Raw genomic sequence first — 16,265 nt, 5'->3', positions numbered from 1 at the left:
TTGTGACTATGGTCTCGAGATATATGCCAAAACGGATACCCCTAGAATGTGTGTGTAATATGGATATCAAATGAAAGCTGTTGCTGAGAGCTTTAAAGTAATTTTCATCATGATATTCGATTTAGTCGCATCAACTTGGCAAAACTGATAAATATGCATGAAAAGCCGAAATAAAGATATGAATTAATAATACCCACATACCTATTTACATACGTCCTATTCGATTTGCTTGAAATTTGGTTGGACTGGGACTCGGAATAGGACTGGAACAAAATACATAAAAACCTCAGGCACTGGCAATAAGGGATGAAGAGGAATGAGAAGAACTTGAGAGAAGAGGGAAGGAGAAGGAGACAAAGATAGAGATAGATGAAGCGAAAAAGACGGAGGGAGGAGTCAATAAAATGATTAAGAGAAAGTGAAGAGGGGGGAGGGCAGAGTTAGACGGAAAAAGCTTATTAAATGTACGCAGAAAGACCAAATTTAGGGCAAAACAATGTCTGCCGGGTCTGCTAGTAATTAATATTTTCTAAATTTTTTGATACCGTTCATCATAACTTATATTTGTAGCTGCTGCGTTCAAAGTAATCAAGTGGTCGTTAGGCTTTGATTAGGTTGTGATCTGTAGTCGCCGTGTTCAATGTAATCAGTCCTAAAACAAAGCAAAATAGCAAAAAAAAAAAAATGCAGAAAAATAGCATAAAAATAAAGTTTGCGGGTGAATAAGAAAAAAAATAAAATATGTCCAGAAAACTGCGCCTGATTTTCGTTTTACGCAAGAATGGGGCATCTTACCTTGACCCCTTTTCCACGCAACTCCTTAAAAACATTTTTTTTTTAATATAAGTTTTATAATTTTACAGATCATAAATGTTTTGTACAAAAAAAAAGAATATGCGTATCTAGGTACATTCGAACATATGCTGTTTTTTAATCAAAAATAAATATATTTTATTTGAACTTTGTATTAAAAAAAATTCACACATTGGTTCCTTATAATTGAAAAAGCCGGCTTGTGGCTAACTGATTTTATAAAAAAATTTAGACAACCACAATTTTTAATAGGATGGCAGTACATATTAGTGTTAATACAAAAAAAAAATTAAAAAAAAGGCAAGTAATTTTAAAATCCTGAGGCCGAAATCAGGTTTTATCCATAATATCCTAAACAAAATTGCTCGAAATAGTCCGATGCTCATGTGATTTTTTTCCGAAAAATTAACGCGGCTTAATACATACATACATGTTTATAATAATGTAACTGTTTACCTTTTTCTTTGCATCCTTATAATGGCAATTCAAGGCTTCTGATATGTTTCGTCGGTTTAGTTCCAAATCTTCATCAAGCTCACGTTTTTCTTTACATTTGCGATTTTGTTCATTTTTCCCTATTTGTTCCTATAATAAAATATCTATAATATATGTACATATGTAATAAGTGCTGAAAACACTTTAACCCACCCAATAAAGAAACAAATTAAATGAAACTCGGCAAGAGGAAAGGAAAGAAAGGGAACCCCAATAAACATAAAGGCTTGAGTCACGTTAGTGCACACGTTGATAACTAATGCGGCAGTTACCCACCGACGTGTGGCGTACGTACGGACGTTTGTCGTACGAAGCACGTTTGACCGAACTCTCAACCGCGTAGGAATCAATGTGTGCGTCTGTGTACATGTACATAACATATTTGTGTGTGTATTGTTCACAGATAAGCACTGTTGCCATTGACCATTTTGCATTTATGCTTATGGAAACAGCAACTTTTTCCAATTTAATTTTTGATATTGTAAAATGCCGGAATAAATATTAAATAAGTATAAATAGACTACATATTTATAATCTGCACTTTTACATAATTATTTCGAATTATTTTCACAATTTTTCAAACTTTAATTAGGTGTTTTTGCATAAAACTGCAAAAGGTCAAAAATTAGCGCACAAAAGTTTACTAGGCAACTCTGTCTAGTGAGAGAGCGATCAGCTGACACGTTCTTACGGAAAAAATCCAAATTGTTTTGATTTCTACGTTCCGGGCTACGTACGTACGGGCGTTGCACGTCGGTGAGTTTTCGTTTAAATTGCACACTCATAAGATAGGTCGTGTCAGCTGACACGTTTTTGGTACGTACGTTCGTGAGTAACTACCGCATAACATAATTATAGAAGTTCAACCGTTCTTTCTCAACATTTTCTCAGCAGGCATGCAAGCAAAAATTGGAATCTCTCAATTTGAGAAAAAAACTCCCTCTGAACTTATTTATACCATGGTTGAACTATATACAGGTTGGCTCATCTGTAAAGCAACAAAATATGTCTGTTCAAATTGTCAAAATCTGTGTATTGGTGTTGGTGCGAATGGTATGGAATGGAAACATAAAACTTAGCAGTTTTTGTATGTGTAAGTAAAATGTTGCAAATTGTTGGTTTCATTTTGAGTTTGCCGTCTCCTTTTGACAATCCCTTCGACCATGCAATGACATAAATAAAATCAGCTGATGAGATGAGCCAACCTGTACATAATTGAACCATGATTTATACTCAATAATAATACCGGCACACCATGGCGGAACGACACAAGGTGGCAGCATGGAACAGCTGATTATAAACTTGTTTTTTATTTGATTTGATACATCAACTTCCGGCTCAGTACGATTTTGACATTTGTCCATCGAATTTACCAAAACAAAGTACATGGGATTTTTATTTATGTTTGTAGGTATGTTACCATGCTGCCAGTTGTATCGTTCTGCCATGCGACACACAAAAACTTATAACTTTTGTTTCGTTTTATTGTGTTGATTTTCTCTCAGACTCTGGACAGAAGAACTTAAAGCATATATATATATGTACAGTATATGTGCATTTAGTTTGTACTACTGACGAACCTGTAGCGCGATTCACTATGGCGATTATCAAAATCGAGATTGTTACCGTAGTCAATTTTTAGTTAACTTGTCGATTGAGTGATTCACTAACTTGCTTTAATCAACACTTGTTAAGTATTTATTCAATTTGAGAAAAAGTTGTATCTCTGATAGTGAAATCTCAAAACTTCCAAAAAGGTCATAGAGGAATTGAAAAAAACACTATCATTTGTTCGCTCCACAAATTTCGTGCAGGGTGCAGCAATGTTATACTGTTTTCACACAGAAACTTAATGATCTCATTTCACCTTCTAATGAAATCGTAAATTTTTTGCTTTCACACAGAAGTAACTGCTCGATTAGTATGAAGGATGAAATGTCAAGCGAATAAAATGACAATGTTATATGACAGACAATCATGGCGGAACGATACAAGGTGGCAGCATGGTGACATACCTACAAACAAAAAAAATTCCATGTACTTGTAAATTCGATGGACAAATGTCAAAATCGTACTGCGCCGGTAGTTGATGTACCAAATAAAATAAAAAAGGTTATAATCAGCTGTTCGATGCGGCCACCTTGTATCGTTCCGCCATGCAGAAAATGACATTTACTTTGACAAATGACATTTTTAAGCACTGAACACACTAAAAACTAAGAAGCGGAACGCGGCCAACAGAGTTGCATTGTGCTTTTGACTTCATTAAGCATTCGATTAGCTACTAATGAAATAATTACAGATTCGAATTTTGTAGGGAAGATTGAGCTCAATAAGCGTCTTAATGTAGAAAACTGCCTTTATTATTCAATAAGCCGTCTGTGTGAAAATAGTATTAAGTATTTTTGACATTATTTATGGTTTTTGAACATTTACTGCCCTTTTTATACTTAGCTGAGCAGAGCTCACATAGTATATTAATTTTGTTCGCATAACGTTACCCCGTCCGTCTGTCCATAAACACGAGGTATCATTGAGGTATCTTAGTGAAATTTGGTATGTAAATTTCTGGGCACTGATCTCAGATCGCTATTTAAAATGGGCGAAATCGAACTATAACCACGCCCATTTTTTTGATTTCGAAAAACCGAAAAAGTGCGATAATTCATTACCAAAGACGGATAAAGCGATGAATCTTGGTAGGTCGGTTGACCTTATTACGCAGAATAGAAAATTAGTAAAAATTTGGCAATGGGCGTGGCAGCTGAGTATGTAATGTTCGGTTACACCCGAACTTAGCCTTCCTTACTTGTTTTTATATATTTTTGTAATGGCGTCGACCAGCAAGTCAGCAGCAAGGTCCACCACTCCTTGAATTTTTCAGCCACAAACTCAAATGCCATTTTCTTAGAAAAAAATTTTAAAATTACAAATAATAATAATTTGTGTATTTATGTAAGTTAGTTAATGAATTTTAAATATTTTTTCGACAGCTTAACCATATCAACAAGGGCCTCGATAAATTGTCAAAATCGATAACGATCACAGTTGGCCAGATTTTAATGAGAACTGCGGTTGACAAAAGATAGTGAATAGCAGAATTGTTAAAATTATTGTTAAGCTAAACGGTTACCGCTGTCGAATGTTGCTAAAACAGTTAGTGTATCGCGCTACTGATCATCTAAATGACGAAAACAACTGATCAAAAGTTTTGAAAAATTTTTAAATGTAAAAAACGTGGGCTTCACACTTTTTGATTTTATTTTCACTTAACTTTGAGGCTCTGAGATGACATTAGGGGTATTCTCTCTGTCTAGAATCCATAGAAAAAGAACAAAGTTTTGGATGGATGGACGGTGGAAAATATTCCACTTGTTCTACGGATACTAGACTGAGAGAATTGCCCTATTCTGAAATTGTAACAGAGTGTTTCTATATTCTGTATGTCAGCGTAAATTTTATGTGCTCTCAATTATTACAAAATATCTGAAGCCGTGCGGCCGCCGCGCTCCGCATACCACGCCGAAGATCCTGGGTTCGAGTCCCGGGGAAAAAAGTTTTTCGGAAGTGATTTGGCAAGCACCCACAGTGTATTTCTATCATGAAAAGCTTCTGAGTGAAAACTCATCTGCCTTACAGATGCCGTTCAGAGTCCGCGTAAAACATGTACGTCCCGTCCCGCCAACTAGGAGGAAAAATCAAAAGGAGCACGACGCAAATTGTAAGAGAACCTCTGCTAAAATCTTTTTGGGGGTTATTGCACTTTGTATTTATGTACCTGAAACCAAAGTCCTTTGTAGTTTCTTGCTTATTGCTTTTTGAGGCTACTAAGTACCGAAATTTGGATTATATGTACAATGTACATTGTACATATATACCTATAAATTGCTTACTAGGCCCGTTTTCCAGTGCGAGTTTAAACTCCAGCTGAAGTTGACAAAAGTTTAACCCTGCCACTGCGGTCGCTTAAACTAAGATGAGCAGCAAATATTTAGTTTAAACTCGCACTCTAAAACCGAGCCTTAAGAAACGAGTTATCTGTTACAGTGAATTTTATGTGCCATCTACAGCATCAAAACTATCAATTGTTTTATTTTTGGAAAAGCATTTTTTCTGTCGATAGTTTCGGTAGTGAGCTTTCCAGAAAAAGGTTTTTAAGCTTACATTAAACTTCTTGCATTTCTCGAAATATATTTTTTCTTCTAACTTTTTATTACGTTGGTTGATCCGTTCCAAATTTTAACAGAATTTACAAATTTATAAACGTTCTACCTCAGATTTTTGTTGCTGCTGTAACCACAAAAACACATTCCGAATGGTTTGGATATGAATCCGATACGATGCGCTTTCCATGGGATCGATTTATTTGAGCTCCCGAACTTTCGAGCCGCCTCACTTTGTTCATCTGGTATAATTTGGAGGCGTTGAGATGTGCATATGTGTGTAAGTATATAAAGATGATAAAATAAACAATTTTTCCAGCGTCACACTTTCAAACGGTAATACGAAGCTCCCGGACTGAAATTTAGATATGTATGACATCGCTAACTATGGAATTGTCAGTTTAGGGTTTTGGATACGAACAAATTTTAGTTCCTTTATCTCTTTGGGAAAATCGCAATTTTGGCCCCTATACAACATCCTTTAAACTTCTCCAACCGGGACCAAAATATGTATGTGATATTTTTGACCCTGGTATTACCACATCAAGTAGTGAAACTAAAGAATCCCGTTTATTTTATTTAGAAGAACCACTTATAAATAATTTTGTTTGGAGTTGAACTTACAATTGCGCTACTATCGATACTTTTGCAGCTCTAATGACAAATATGCCGCCTTTTCGATAAATGATAGATTTCGCGGAAATGTGTAACAAAAAAATTTACTTTTGAAAATAATTTTTTATTTACATACAAATATGTAAATAAACAAGTAAGGAAGGACTGTCTTTGGCTGTGCCGAAGACTTCATATCTTTCATGAATGGGGCGGAACAATAATCTTATCCTATTCGTAATATCCAAATAATCGGCTGTATAAGATATGAAATATATATTGAATAGAAGATGTACATACCTAAGCGATTTTTAAGACAAATATAAACTAAAAAATACGTAGGTAGTTTGTGTGAGGATGCAAAGTTTCACGTTTTCTGTGGTATGCATGAAATAACTATGACAATGAGTCACTTATCTTAACAATATATAATGTATGTAAACGTAAGAATTTGATGAAATTTGAAGCTTTTAGCCGTTAAAAAGGGGGCAAAAATAACAGTTTATATGGGCTATATATTATATATACCACCGATCTCTATGATTTTTTCATACAACAATATGTGCAATATACGAAAGCATGTGGTGAAGTTTGAAGCTTCAATCTGATAAATTGAGGAAGATATGACAAAAATCCTCTTTTTCTGAAAAATCGGGGTGTATGGAGCATATATGCCGATCCGATCCTCTGAAACGGTGTAACGGTATTGGTGTAAATGTAAACTATATTCCAAAAAAACTAACGAAAATCAAGAAAAAATACAATATAGTTCTTTAAAAACAAATGATTTTACTCATATTTGGTTAAGTTTTTTGACGTTCGACTATTTTTTCTTTATTTTTCTGTCAAATGAAAATTATCGAAACAGCTGGTGCCTTTTCCGTCCTGTTGTTTAAATTTTTCCCAAGTTATTAAATCAATTAAAAATTGCTTCAAAAAAATGTTCATACATTTGAAAGCAATGAAGGCAATCCCCGCTTAATTCATACGAAAATTTTGTACATTGTAAATACACAACTAAAATCCAAATTTTTGTGAAACAAGTGAAAAATTTAGTTTTAAAAGTAAACGATAACATGTCAAAATCATTTACTTTGGAGCAAGGCGAATTCAGTACCAGGTGTTGTAATCCCAACAGCTGATTGCTTCTTCTTGATTATTTTCCATACAACATCTTGTACTAAAATATGTCAGTTAATCGAAATCAATGAAAATTTTCTTTTGACTTGGCATTCTTCTGCACGGCGAATTGGTTGAATTCACTTTGCCACCACCTGGTATGGATTCGCCTTTCTTTGGAGGAATATTGTCAGTTTTTAAAGCTTGGAATCCAAGCCAAATAAAGTAGTGTCATATGGGTATTGCTAAGTATTGAATTTGTTATGCCAAAATCAATTTCGCCATCCAAAAAAGTGTTTTGAATGTAAATTTTTGATTTCATTTTTTTTTTTTTAATTAATGACGGACAATATTTGTTTGACATTTTGTTTCGTGATTGTTCAAGTTTTTGGTTACCGAACTCGGATTTATGCAGCAAATTCTCTTTGAACAGCCCCAAAATTCAAACCTTAACTAACGCTCCATCGACAAATATCTCTAAACAGTATCAAATGCGCAGAAAAAAATGCAACATTCCTGCAGTCAACCCAACTAGTTGTGTACTAGAAGAATACTAGTTTGCCAAAAATCTCAACTAGTATGAGTTGAGTAATTTTTCCATATTAGCAACTGGTATTTTTAACACGGCGATGTCCTACGAAATATCATTTGCCTGTCTCTGCATCAGCATCATTCCAATTGACAAACTAGTCATTATATACCAACATCGTTCCAGATGCCATACTAGTCAGCATACCCTTCAAGGTCATACCAATTAACACGCTAGTCGGCCTTTGCGCCAGCATTATACCAATTGACATACTAGTTAGTGTATTCAACATTAACATACCAGTTGGCATACTACTCAGTCTATGCATCATTGTAATGACATAGTAGTCGATATTTGCATCAGCATCCTACTAGTTAGTATAATAGTCCTATTATATTTCATATATGTATATAAAAAGTATGTCAATATATACATATATCCCTTTAAAATTTTTCACTTCAATCCATTATATTTTGGAATAAATTTTAATAAAAATTCGTACATTATAAAAACTAAAAAGTAACAGAATAACACGTGGCGATTTTTTGATCGATCAGCGGAGACGACGGACAATATCCTCCTGGAATGTGACGCAATCTCAAGACGCAGGGCTAAGTTTATGGGATCACCATGACCAGAGCATTCACACATTAAATCCCTCAAACTAAGAGAACTGCTAGGGTTCATAAAGGAATTCGGCTTGGATGAGGTGGTGTGAAGGAGGTGAGGATACAATAGACCAATAGTTGCAGTGCAATCCTCAATAAATTATCTATCTATCTACCGTAGAAGCGACGAGCCAGTCATGGTTGATTGTGTCAAAACAGGGCAAGCTGCACTAGCACCATCCTATGATGAGTGTGAATGGCGTTCAGAACGGTGGTAGTGATATGCACTTTACGGAAGTCATGCTGATGGCTGGATAACCGAAGAATTTAGTTTAAATGAAGGAATCATAATCAATATAACTAACTTTTCGATAAGAAATCAATATACATTCGATGAAGAAATCGGTAACTTTTTTATAATACGCCAATAACAATTGGGTAACACTCCGATAAGAAATGGATTAATTTCCTTAAACAAATTGATATAATTTTTATAATGTATCAATACATTTTTTTGGTTTGTAATCGATAACTTTTTGATAACAAATCGGTTACTTTTCGATAATACTCCGATAGGAAATTTGTAACAGTCCGATAAAACATCGATAACATATCGACAATTTTTCGATGATAAATCCAAAACTTTTCAATAACAAACAGTTAAGAATCGATTGAATTTAACTTGATTTAATTTAATATAGTTTAATTAAATTAAATTTAACTTTGTTTAATTTAACTTAGTTTAATTTAATTTAATATAATTTAGGTAATTTTTAATTAATTTAGCTTTTAGCATGTCTCCACTTAGAGGTTTATATAAGAAATATCTGTTCGATTTGAGACTCAATATAGCGCCGAATAAAAAATGAATATCTAACGCATTAAAAATATTTGCAAAACTGCTGCGCAAAGAAAATGGTTGCTTTTTTACATTAAAATTCAATGTCAACATTCTGTCATAATCATAAATTTTCTATTCAAATATACACAGTAAGCTGGGTCGATTTATTAATCTATATCGCGCCATCGATTTTTCGATAAGTTTTGGGCTCAGGAAAAAAAGTTCCACTAACCATACCCAAAAAAATAATTTTCGAGCCTGCAAAGTTTAAGTTTTTTTACTTTTTTTTCTTTGATTTTAAGGTTTTTTTCATGACCTACTTAAAAAATTTTCATTTGATTTTAAAATTTTCATGTATACCCTGTCCGACTCAAAATTGTCCGCTAAAAACTTTGGCGATAACAGTTTTTTGAAAAAAAAAAAAATATTTTTTGGGTTTTGAGGAGTGTTTTGGTGAAAAAATTTATTTTTTCGCCATTTTTTTGAAGGGTTTCTTCAGAAACGTGCAAAAGTGTTGCAGATGAAAACGAATTTGTCTCATAGTTCCTATCCCACTTAAAATTATGCGGTAAAAACGTTGGCATTAACAGTTTAAAAAAAAATTTTTTTTTGGTTTTTGGGACTTGATTTGGTCGAAATCGATTTTTTTTATTTTCAGGGCGCCAAATCATTTTTTATGTATATGTTTCCGTTAGACCCACCAATAAGTATACCAAAATGATCAGGGGACGAGCTGAGTTGATTTAGCCACGTCCGTCTGTCCGTCTGTTCGTTTGTTTGAACGCAAACTAGTCCCTCAATTTTTGAGATATCTTGATGAAATTTGGTAAGCAGGCATATTTTGATGGAGGATTTGACATTTGTCGGAATCGACCGGATCGGACCACTATAGCATATACCTTCCATACAACCGATTGTTCAATAAGAGGGTTTTCGCCATTTCTGCCCCATTTCTGCCTCATTGTAACGCTAGCAACATCAAATTTTACCACAAGCTTACGTATTGGGCATAGATGGTTGTCTGAAAAAATCGTCAAGATCGGACATATTTATAATATATATCCCTATAGTTAAGACAAAAAATATTTCTTTAAAATATTATTATTTTATTTGTTGAATATCAATTTCAGAAAAATTATTTATTTTCACATTTTAACAATTCTAAAATAACTGATTTGAAAATTTTCATTTTGAAATAACATTAAAAGTAAAATAACATAAAAATAATTTACAAAATTAAAGTATATTTTACAAAGTAGATAACCCTACATATACTCCCCCTCCAGTGAAACGAAAAATTTATTTTTAAATGTTAATTTACAGTGTATATTGATTACTGTAAGAATTTTGTGTTGTAGTTTGAAAAATGTTTGAATTTTGTGTTTTAGATACATTGTATTTTTATGTTTTAATTGTCAGAATTTTGAGAAATGTATTTTTAGTATGATGTAAGTACTCAGTCTTTTAATGATTCGATGTACTTGATAGCTTATTTTATTTTTTAATTTTCGGTAGGTGTTGTTATTGTTTACTAATTGTAATAACATTTTATGCATATTAATATTAGGTTGTGTTATTGTTATGTTGTTGAGGTTAAAAATAACTTAATAGCTGTGTAAAATATTGTCAATTATAATTATGTTTTTGAAGAAATTAGAATGAGGTTGAATGATAGTAGAGGGCAACTTTGTGTGCACAATCATTCAAAAATTAAAAACTTGCATTATGCAGAATATATGTTCAATATATAATTGTACTCTGCATAATGTATGTCGAAGTTGTTGATAAGGAATGGAAAGTTGATTCCGTTATTCGTTTGAGGTAGATATGAAATTGTCACATGATTTTAATTTCAATATGAAAGAATAGATATATGTAAATAAAAATTATTTTAAGAAATATTTTGGAATTTTTTAAAATTGATTATAGTAGTTAGTTTGATTTTAAAAATTTTAAGTTATTTCTTTGCGCTTTGGTTTGTTAAATATGAATTTACTTGTATAGTGAAACTTGTAAAATTTTTTAAATGTTTTTGATTAAAAACTGGAGAAATAAATAATAAATTGACTATTGTTTTGAACCAATTAATACAAATTTTTTAATAATGCAACATTATTATTCTAAATGGAATTATTTTGTTTAGATTAATTTTTCATTTCATTATGTAACAAAAGATTGAGGAAACAAACTTCTTTTTATGAATATAAATATTTTGTTGGGTACACATTCCCTTATTAATTGTACATGAATTTTCTTTTGTATATGATAGTTTGATGTTTATAATGGTTTAAATTTCCAATTTGTATGTATATATATATTTTATGAAATGTTTCGGAATGAAAACACTCACTTATATAAGGTACACATGATTTTATCTTTAAATTATTCATTTTAAATATAATTTATAGAGTATGTGCATTACTATTAAAATATAATTAGTTATTGTAAAAACTAATATTTTTAGTCATATTTTTTTTGTATTTATAATAATACATCCTCCCTAACAAACATGTGCAGTAGAGCGTGAGGGATGTGATTGTTGTTGTTGTTGTTGTAGCAATGCTCGCCCCACCTAATAGCCGCGACCGATCACAAATTGTCATCAATATCCTCTAACGGGACTCCAAGGAAACTTGCCGTTTCAACAGGGGTGGACCATAAGGAAAGGGGTGTTAGAGGCGTTGGTTCCACATTACAATTAAAGAGATGGTTGGTGTCATGTGGGGACACATTGCAAGCAGGGCATACATTTTGTATGTCGGGGTTGATTCTGGATAGGTAAGAGTTTAACCTGTTACAGTATCCAGAACGAAGTTGAGCAAGAGTGACACGCGTTTCCCTGGGGAGTATGCGTTCCTCTTCTGCGAGTTCTGGATATTTTTCTTCAAGTACTGGATTCACCGGGCAATTCCCGACATAAAGTTCCGACGCCTGTCTATGGAGTTCACCAAGGACCTGCTTGTGTTTTTCCGCTTCATACGGCTGGGTTCTCAGGTGCCGTATTTCCTCAAAATGCTTACGGAGATGACTCCTTAGGCCCCTAGGCGGTGCTGGTTCGTCAATCAGATGTCTGTTGGGATGCCCAGGTTTCTGGGTATTCAACAGAAACTGTTTGGTCAGCATCTCATTTCTCTCCCTGATGGGGAGTATTCTCGCCTCATTATGCAGATGGTGTTCTGGGGACATAAGAAGACAGCCCGTGGCGATTCTGAGAGCAGTATCTTGGCAGGCCTGTAGTTTCTTCCAGTGGGTGGTTTTTAGGCTTGGCGACCATATGGGTGACGCGTAGCACGTAATCGGCTGGCTAATTGCTTTGTATGTGGTCAAGAGCGTTTCTTTATCTTTTCCCCAGGTACTGCCAGCAAGGGATTTGAGGATTTTATTACGGCTCTGAATTCTTGGAACAATTGCGGTTGCGTGCGCACCAAAATGTAGATCCTGATCAAACGTCACACCCAAGATTTTGGGGTGTAGGACAGTCGGTAGCGTAGTGCCATCGACGTGGATGTTCAATATGGTCGACATTTGGGGCGTCCATGTTGTAAATAAGGTCGCGGAAGATTTCGTCGGTGACAATGCCAGGTTTCGCGAGGCGAAAAAACTGGAGAAATCAGGGAGATAGCCGTTTATTTTATTGCATAGCTCATCGATCTTTGGGCCTGGGCCTGTGGCCATTATTGTGCAGTCATCGGCGTAGGAACCGATTGTGACTCCTTCCGGTGGTGAAGGTAGCTTAGATATGTAGAAATTAAACAAAAGCGGGGATAGGACACCACCCTGTGGCACCCCTTGCTTAATTCTCCTTTGTTTTGATGTTTCGTTTCTGAATTGCACCGATGCCTGCCGACCACCCAGATAATTTGCGGTCCACCTTTTAAGACATGGGGGAAGGGTGGTCCCTTCCAGGTCTTGCAGTAACGAGCCATGGTTGACCGTATCAAAAGCTTTTGATAGGTCTAACGCTACGAGTACTGTTCTATGGTGGGGATATTGATTCAAACCGAAATTTATCTGGGTGCTAATGACATTTAGCGCGGAGGTGGTGCTATGGAGTTTTCTGAAGCCATGCTGATGAGGGGCTAGCTGCAAATGTGCTTGGAAATAAGGGAGCAAAATGGCTTCAAGCGTCTTTGCCACTGGCGATAGGAGAGATATCGGACGATATGACTCACCTACGTTAGCTGGTTTCCCAGGCTTTAGTAGCGGGACCACCTTGGCCATTTTCCATTTCTCAGGTATGACAAAGGTGGAAAGAGACAGGTTGAAGACATGCGCTAAATATTTGAAACCCTCTTTCCCTAGGTTTTTAAGCATCGGCATGGCTATGCCGTCTGGGCCCACTGCTTTGGATGGTTTAGCACGACCAATGGCGTCCTCAACCTCTCTAGCGGTGATGGTAATTGGTGACGCGCTGAGTTTGTGTTTATGTGCGTGTCTATTGGCTCTCCGTCTATCTTTGTCGACCGTAGGATGCATTATATATTGTCGGCAGAAAGCGCTCGCGCATTTTTTCGCATCCGACAGCACCTTATCGCCAAAGGCGATGGAAACTTTGTCTTTGTGCTTAGTCGGATTCGATAGGGACTTTACGGTGGACCAAAGTTTACCTACACCGGTAGAGAGGTTACAACCTCTTAGGTGCTCTTCCCATTTCGCCCGCTTGTGTTCGTCCACAAGCAATCTGATGCGTTCGTTTATATCCCTTATTTGGGGGTCGCCTGGATCAAGCTGTCTTATAAGGTCGCGTTCCCTCGCTAAGCTCGCGGCCTCCGCCGGGAAGTGGGGCCGGATTTCGGGAATTCTCCCGGCGGGAATGAAATGTGCCGAGGTGGATTCAATGACCTTACGGAAGGCACGCTCCCCTTGGCGGGCATCAGTCGGGATAGGGAGGGCAGCAAAGCTGCTGTCTGTTGCAGATTTATATTCTTCCCACTTTCCTTTTTTGAAGTTTATGAAAGTGCGTTTTTCGGTGACGATGAAGTCGGCGGTACGCTCGAACGAAATAAGTATGGGCAGGTGGTCGGATGCCAATGTTACCATCGGCTGCCAGTTGACGCAGTTTACGAGTTCTGCGCTCACGATTGAGATATCTGGCGAGCTATGACAGCTTCCTACCATACGTGTGGGGGCGTCTCCGTTTATTGTGCAGAACGTCGTTTCGTCTATTTGATCCGCCAACATCTCACCCCTACTGTCCGCCCGCAAGTTTGAATGCCATAGGTCGTGATGGGCATTGAAATCGCCTAAGATAATGCGATTGTTGCCAGTGAGTAAGGCCTCGATATTAGGGCGGTATCCACTGGGGCAACAGGTGACAGGAGGGATGTAGATGTTGATGATTTCTAGATTTGCATCGCCTGACCGGACAGATAGGCCTTGACGTTCTAAGACATTGTCACTGCGGTCGATGCCAGGATCAAATATATGATATTGCACAGAGTGGTGTATAATAAACGGGAGGCCGCCTCCATTTCCGCTCTCGCGGTCTTTCCTGTGGACATTATAACCAGAGCAGGTCTGCAATGCAGATCTTGCTGTGAGTTTAGTCTCTTGAATCGCAGCAATGCGGATGTTGTGCCGCTTCATGAAATCGACTATCTCCGTAATCTTCCCAGTTAGTCCATTACAGTTGAACTGCAGAATTCTGAAGTGCATGAGGGGTGACGCCGCCACTCTAGGGGTAAGTGAGGGGTGACTTCGCCTAGGTTGTGGAAGGCCAGGACGCAATTGCTGTTGTGGCCTTGGGACTGGGCGCCCTTGGGCAAGCATTGGGGTACCCGGATGATTTGGGTTTGCGACCTGGCAACATGGCGCGATGAAACCCGTCGGGGGGTTGCCGTCGCGGAGGCCAGAACATCTAGGAAAGTGGCACCACCCAAGGCAGGAGCTGCATTGAGCGGATGTCGCAAACCTATATATTCTGTGCTGGCAGACGGTGCAAACGGAGGCAGGGACTAAGAGTCTGTTTCCCTGACCTGCACGATTGCTGCCAGAAAAGAGGGGGGGAGAAGAAGACGGGGGCAGGGGCTGATGCTCAGCATTGCAACCAGCTCTACTACGAAGGTAGTAGTTATGAGTGGTATCAGCTGTTTGAGTTGTTGGCGCCGTGGGGCGCGAGCAGCAGCGGGTACTTGTTGTGACTTGCTGAGCAGCGAAGCTGCTGGAAGGTAGTGGGGATACGCTTAGGCGTAGACTACGGGACGCCCTTGGGCGTGAGCAGCAAGGACCACAAAAGATTTATAAAAGTTACGTGGACGTCGGGTTTTGGGATCAAGCCCAGAACAACCTGTCCGATGCAACCATCCCTTGCACGAGACACACTGAACAGAGTATGACCGTCCTAAAAAGATTCTTTTCTGGCAAATGCAGCAAAACCATTTCTCATGACCGGGGTCAGGAGACGGACCCGGATTGGGTTCGATACCTTCCCGGAGTAAGAGAATATGTAGCAGTCCTACTGCAAGGAGCTGCTGGGAGGATGACAATTTGTGGGAGGGACGAAACAAATTAAATGGGGTCACACTGAAATGACAGTCCTTGGTCGGGAAAAATGGGGTTGGTGTCGAAATTCTGTATGTACAAAATTCTAAAAACAAAATTCTGCTTTTTTAAAATTCTGCTTTCTAAAATTCTGCTTTCAAAATTCTGTATTACAAAATTCTGTATTAAAATATAATGTTAACAATGTTAAAGAGGTCATGTAATTATTTTGAAAAAGTGCGCCATGCACAGTAATTCTGCGTAGAACACCTTTCTGCATAGGCGGCCTTCGGCCGCGCTTATAAAAAATAACCCTGGGCTACGCCATGCCAAGCCCGGGTGTGTGGTATAACCGCCACGGTGATGTCCTTCTGCATAGTATACCCTTCTGCGTAGGAGGCCTTCGGCCGCACTTTAAAAAAATAACCCTTAGCTGATCCAACACCGGCTACGCCATGCCACGATTCCGGAATTTTGACTTCCAGAATTAAACATGCAGAATTTTGAAAAAAGAGGATTTTTATAAAGCAGAATTTTAGAAGGCATATTTTAAAAAGCAGAATTTTGTTCAAGCACAATTTTTTTGCAATTTACAGAATTTTGTC

At 37.0% G+C, this 16,265-nt stretch overlaps 2 protein-coding genes across 8 annotated transcripts in view; both read right to left on the bottom strand.

Annotated features, from left to right (window-relative positions):
* LOC137244464 (zinc finger protein hangover-like) overlaps nt 1–16,265 on the bottom strand; it is a 242,577-nt gene that overhangs the window by 4,863 nt on the left and 221,449 nt on the right. For 6 of the 7 annotated variants that reach the window (XM_067773465.1, XM_067773469.1, XM_067773466.1 and 3 more), the window contains one exon: nt 1,270–1,398. The exons of the other annotated variant lie outside the window; for it this stretch is intronic. In XM_067773465.1, the coding sequence (XP_067629566.1) occupies nt 1,270–1,398 (129 nt within the window). The remainder of the gene's footprint in view (nt 1–1,269; nt 1,399–16,265) is intronic. 7 annotated transcript variants of the gene reach the window in all.
* LOC137244470 (cilia- and flagella-associated protein 53-like) overlaps nt 1–16,265 on the bottom strand; it is a 131,460-nt gene that overhangs the window by 52,261 nt on the left and 62,934 nt on the right. The gene's annotated exons all lie outside the window — the stretch shown is intronic.

Source organism: Eurosta solidaginis, chromosome 3 (genome assembly GCF_040869045.1).
Source record: "Eurosta solidaginis isolate ZX-2024a chromosome 3, ASM4086904v1, whole genome shotgun sequence".
Lineage (NCBI taxonomy): Eukaryota > Metazoa > Arthropoda > Insecta > Diptera > Tephritidae > Eurosta > Eurosta solidaginis.
Note: the sequence above shows the minus strand (reverse complement) of the source record. Positions and strands in the feature narration are given on the sequence as shown.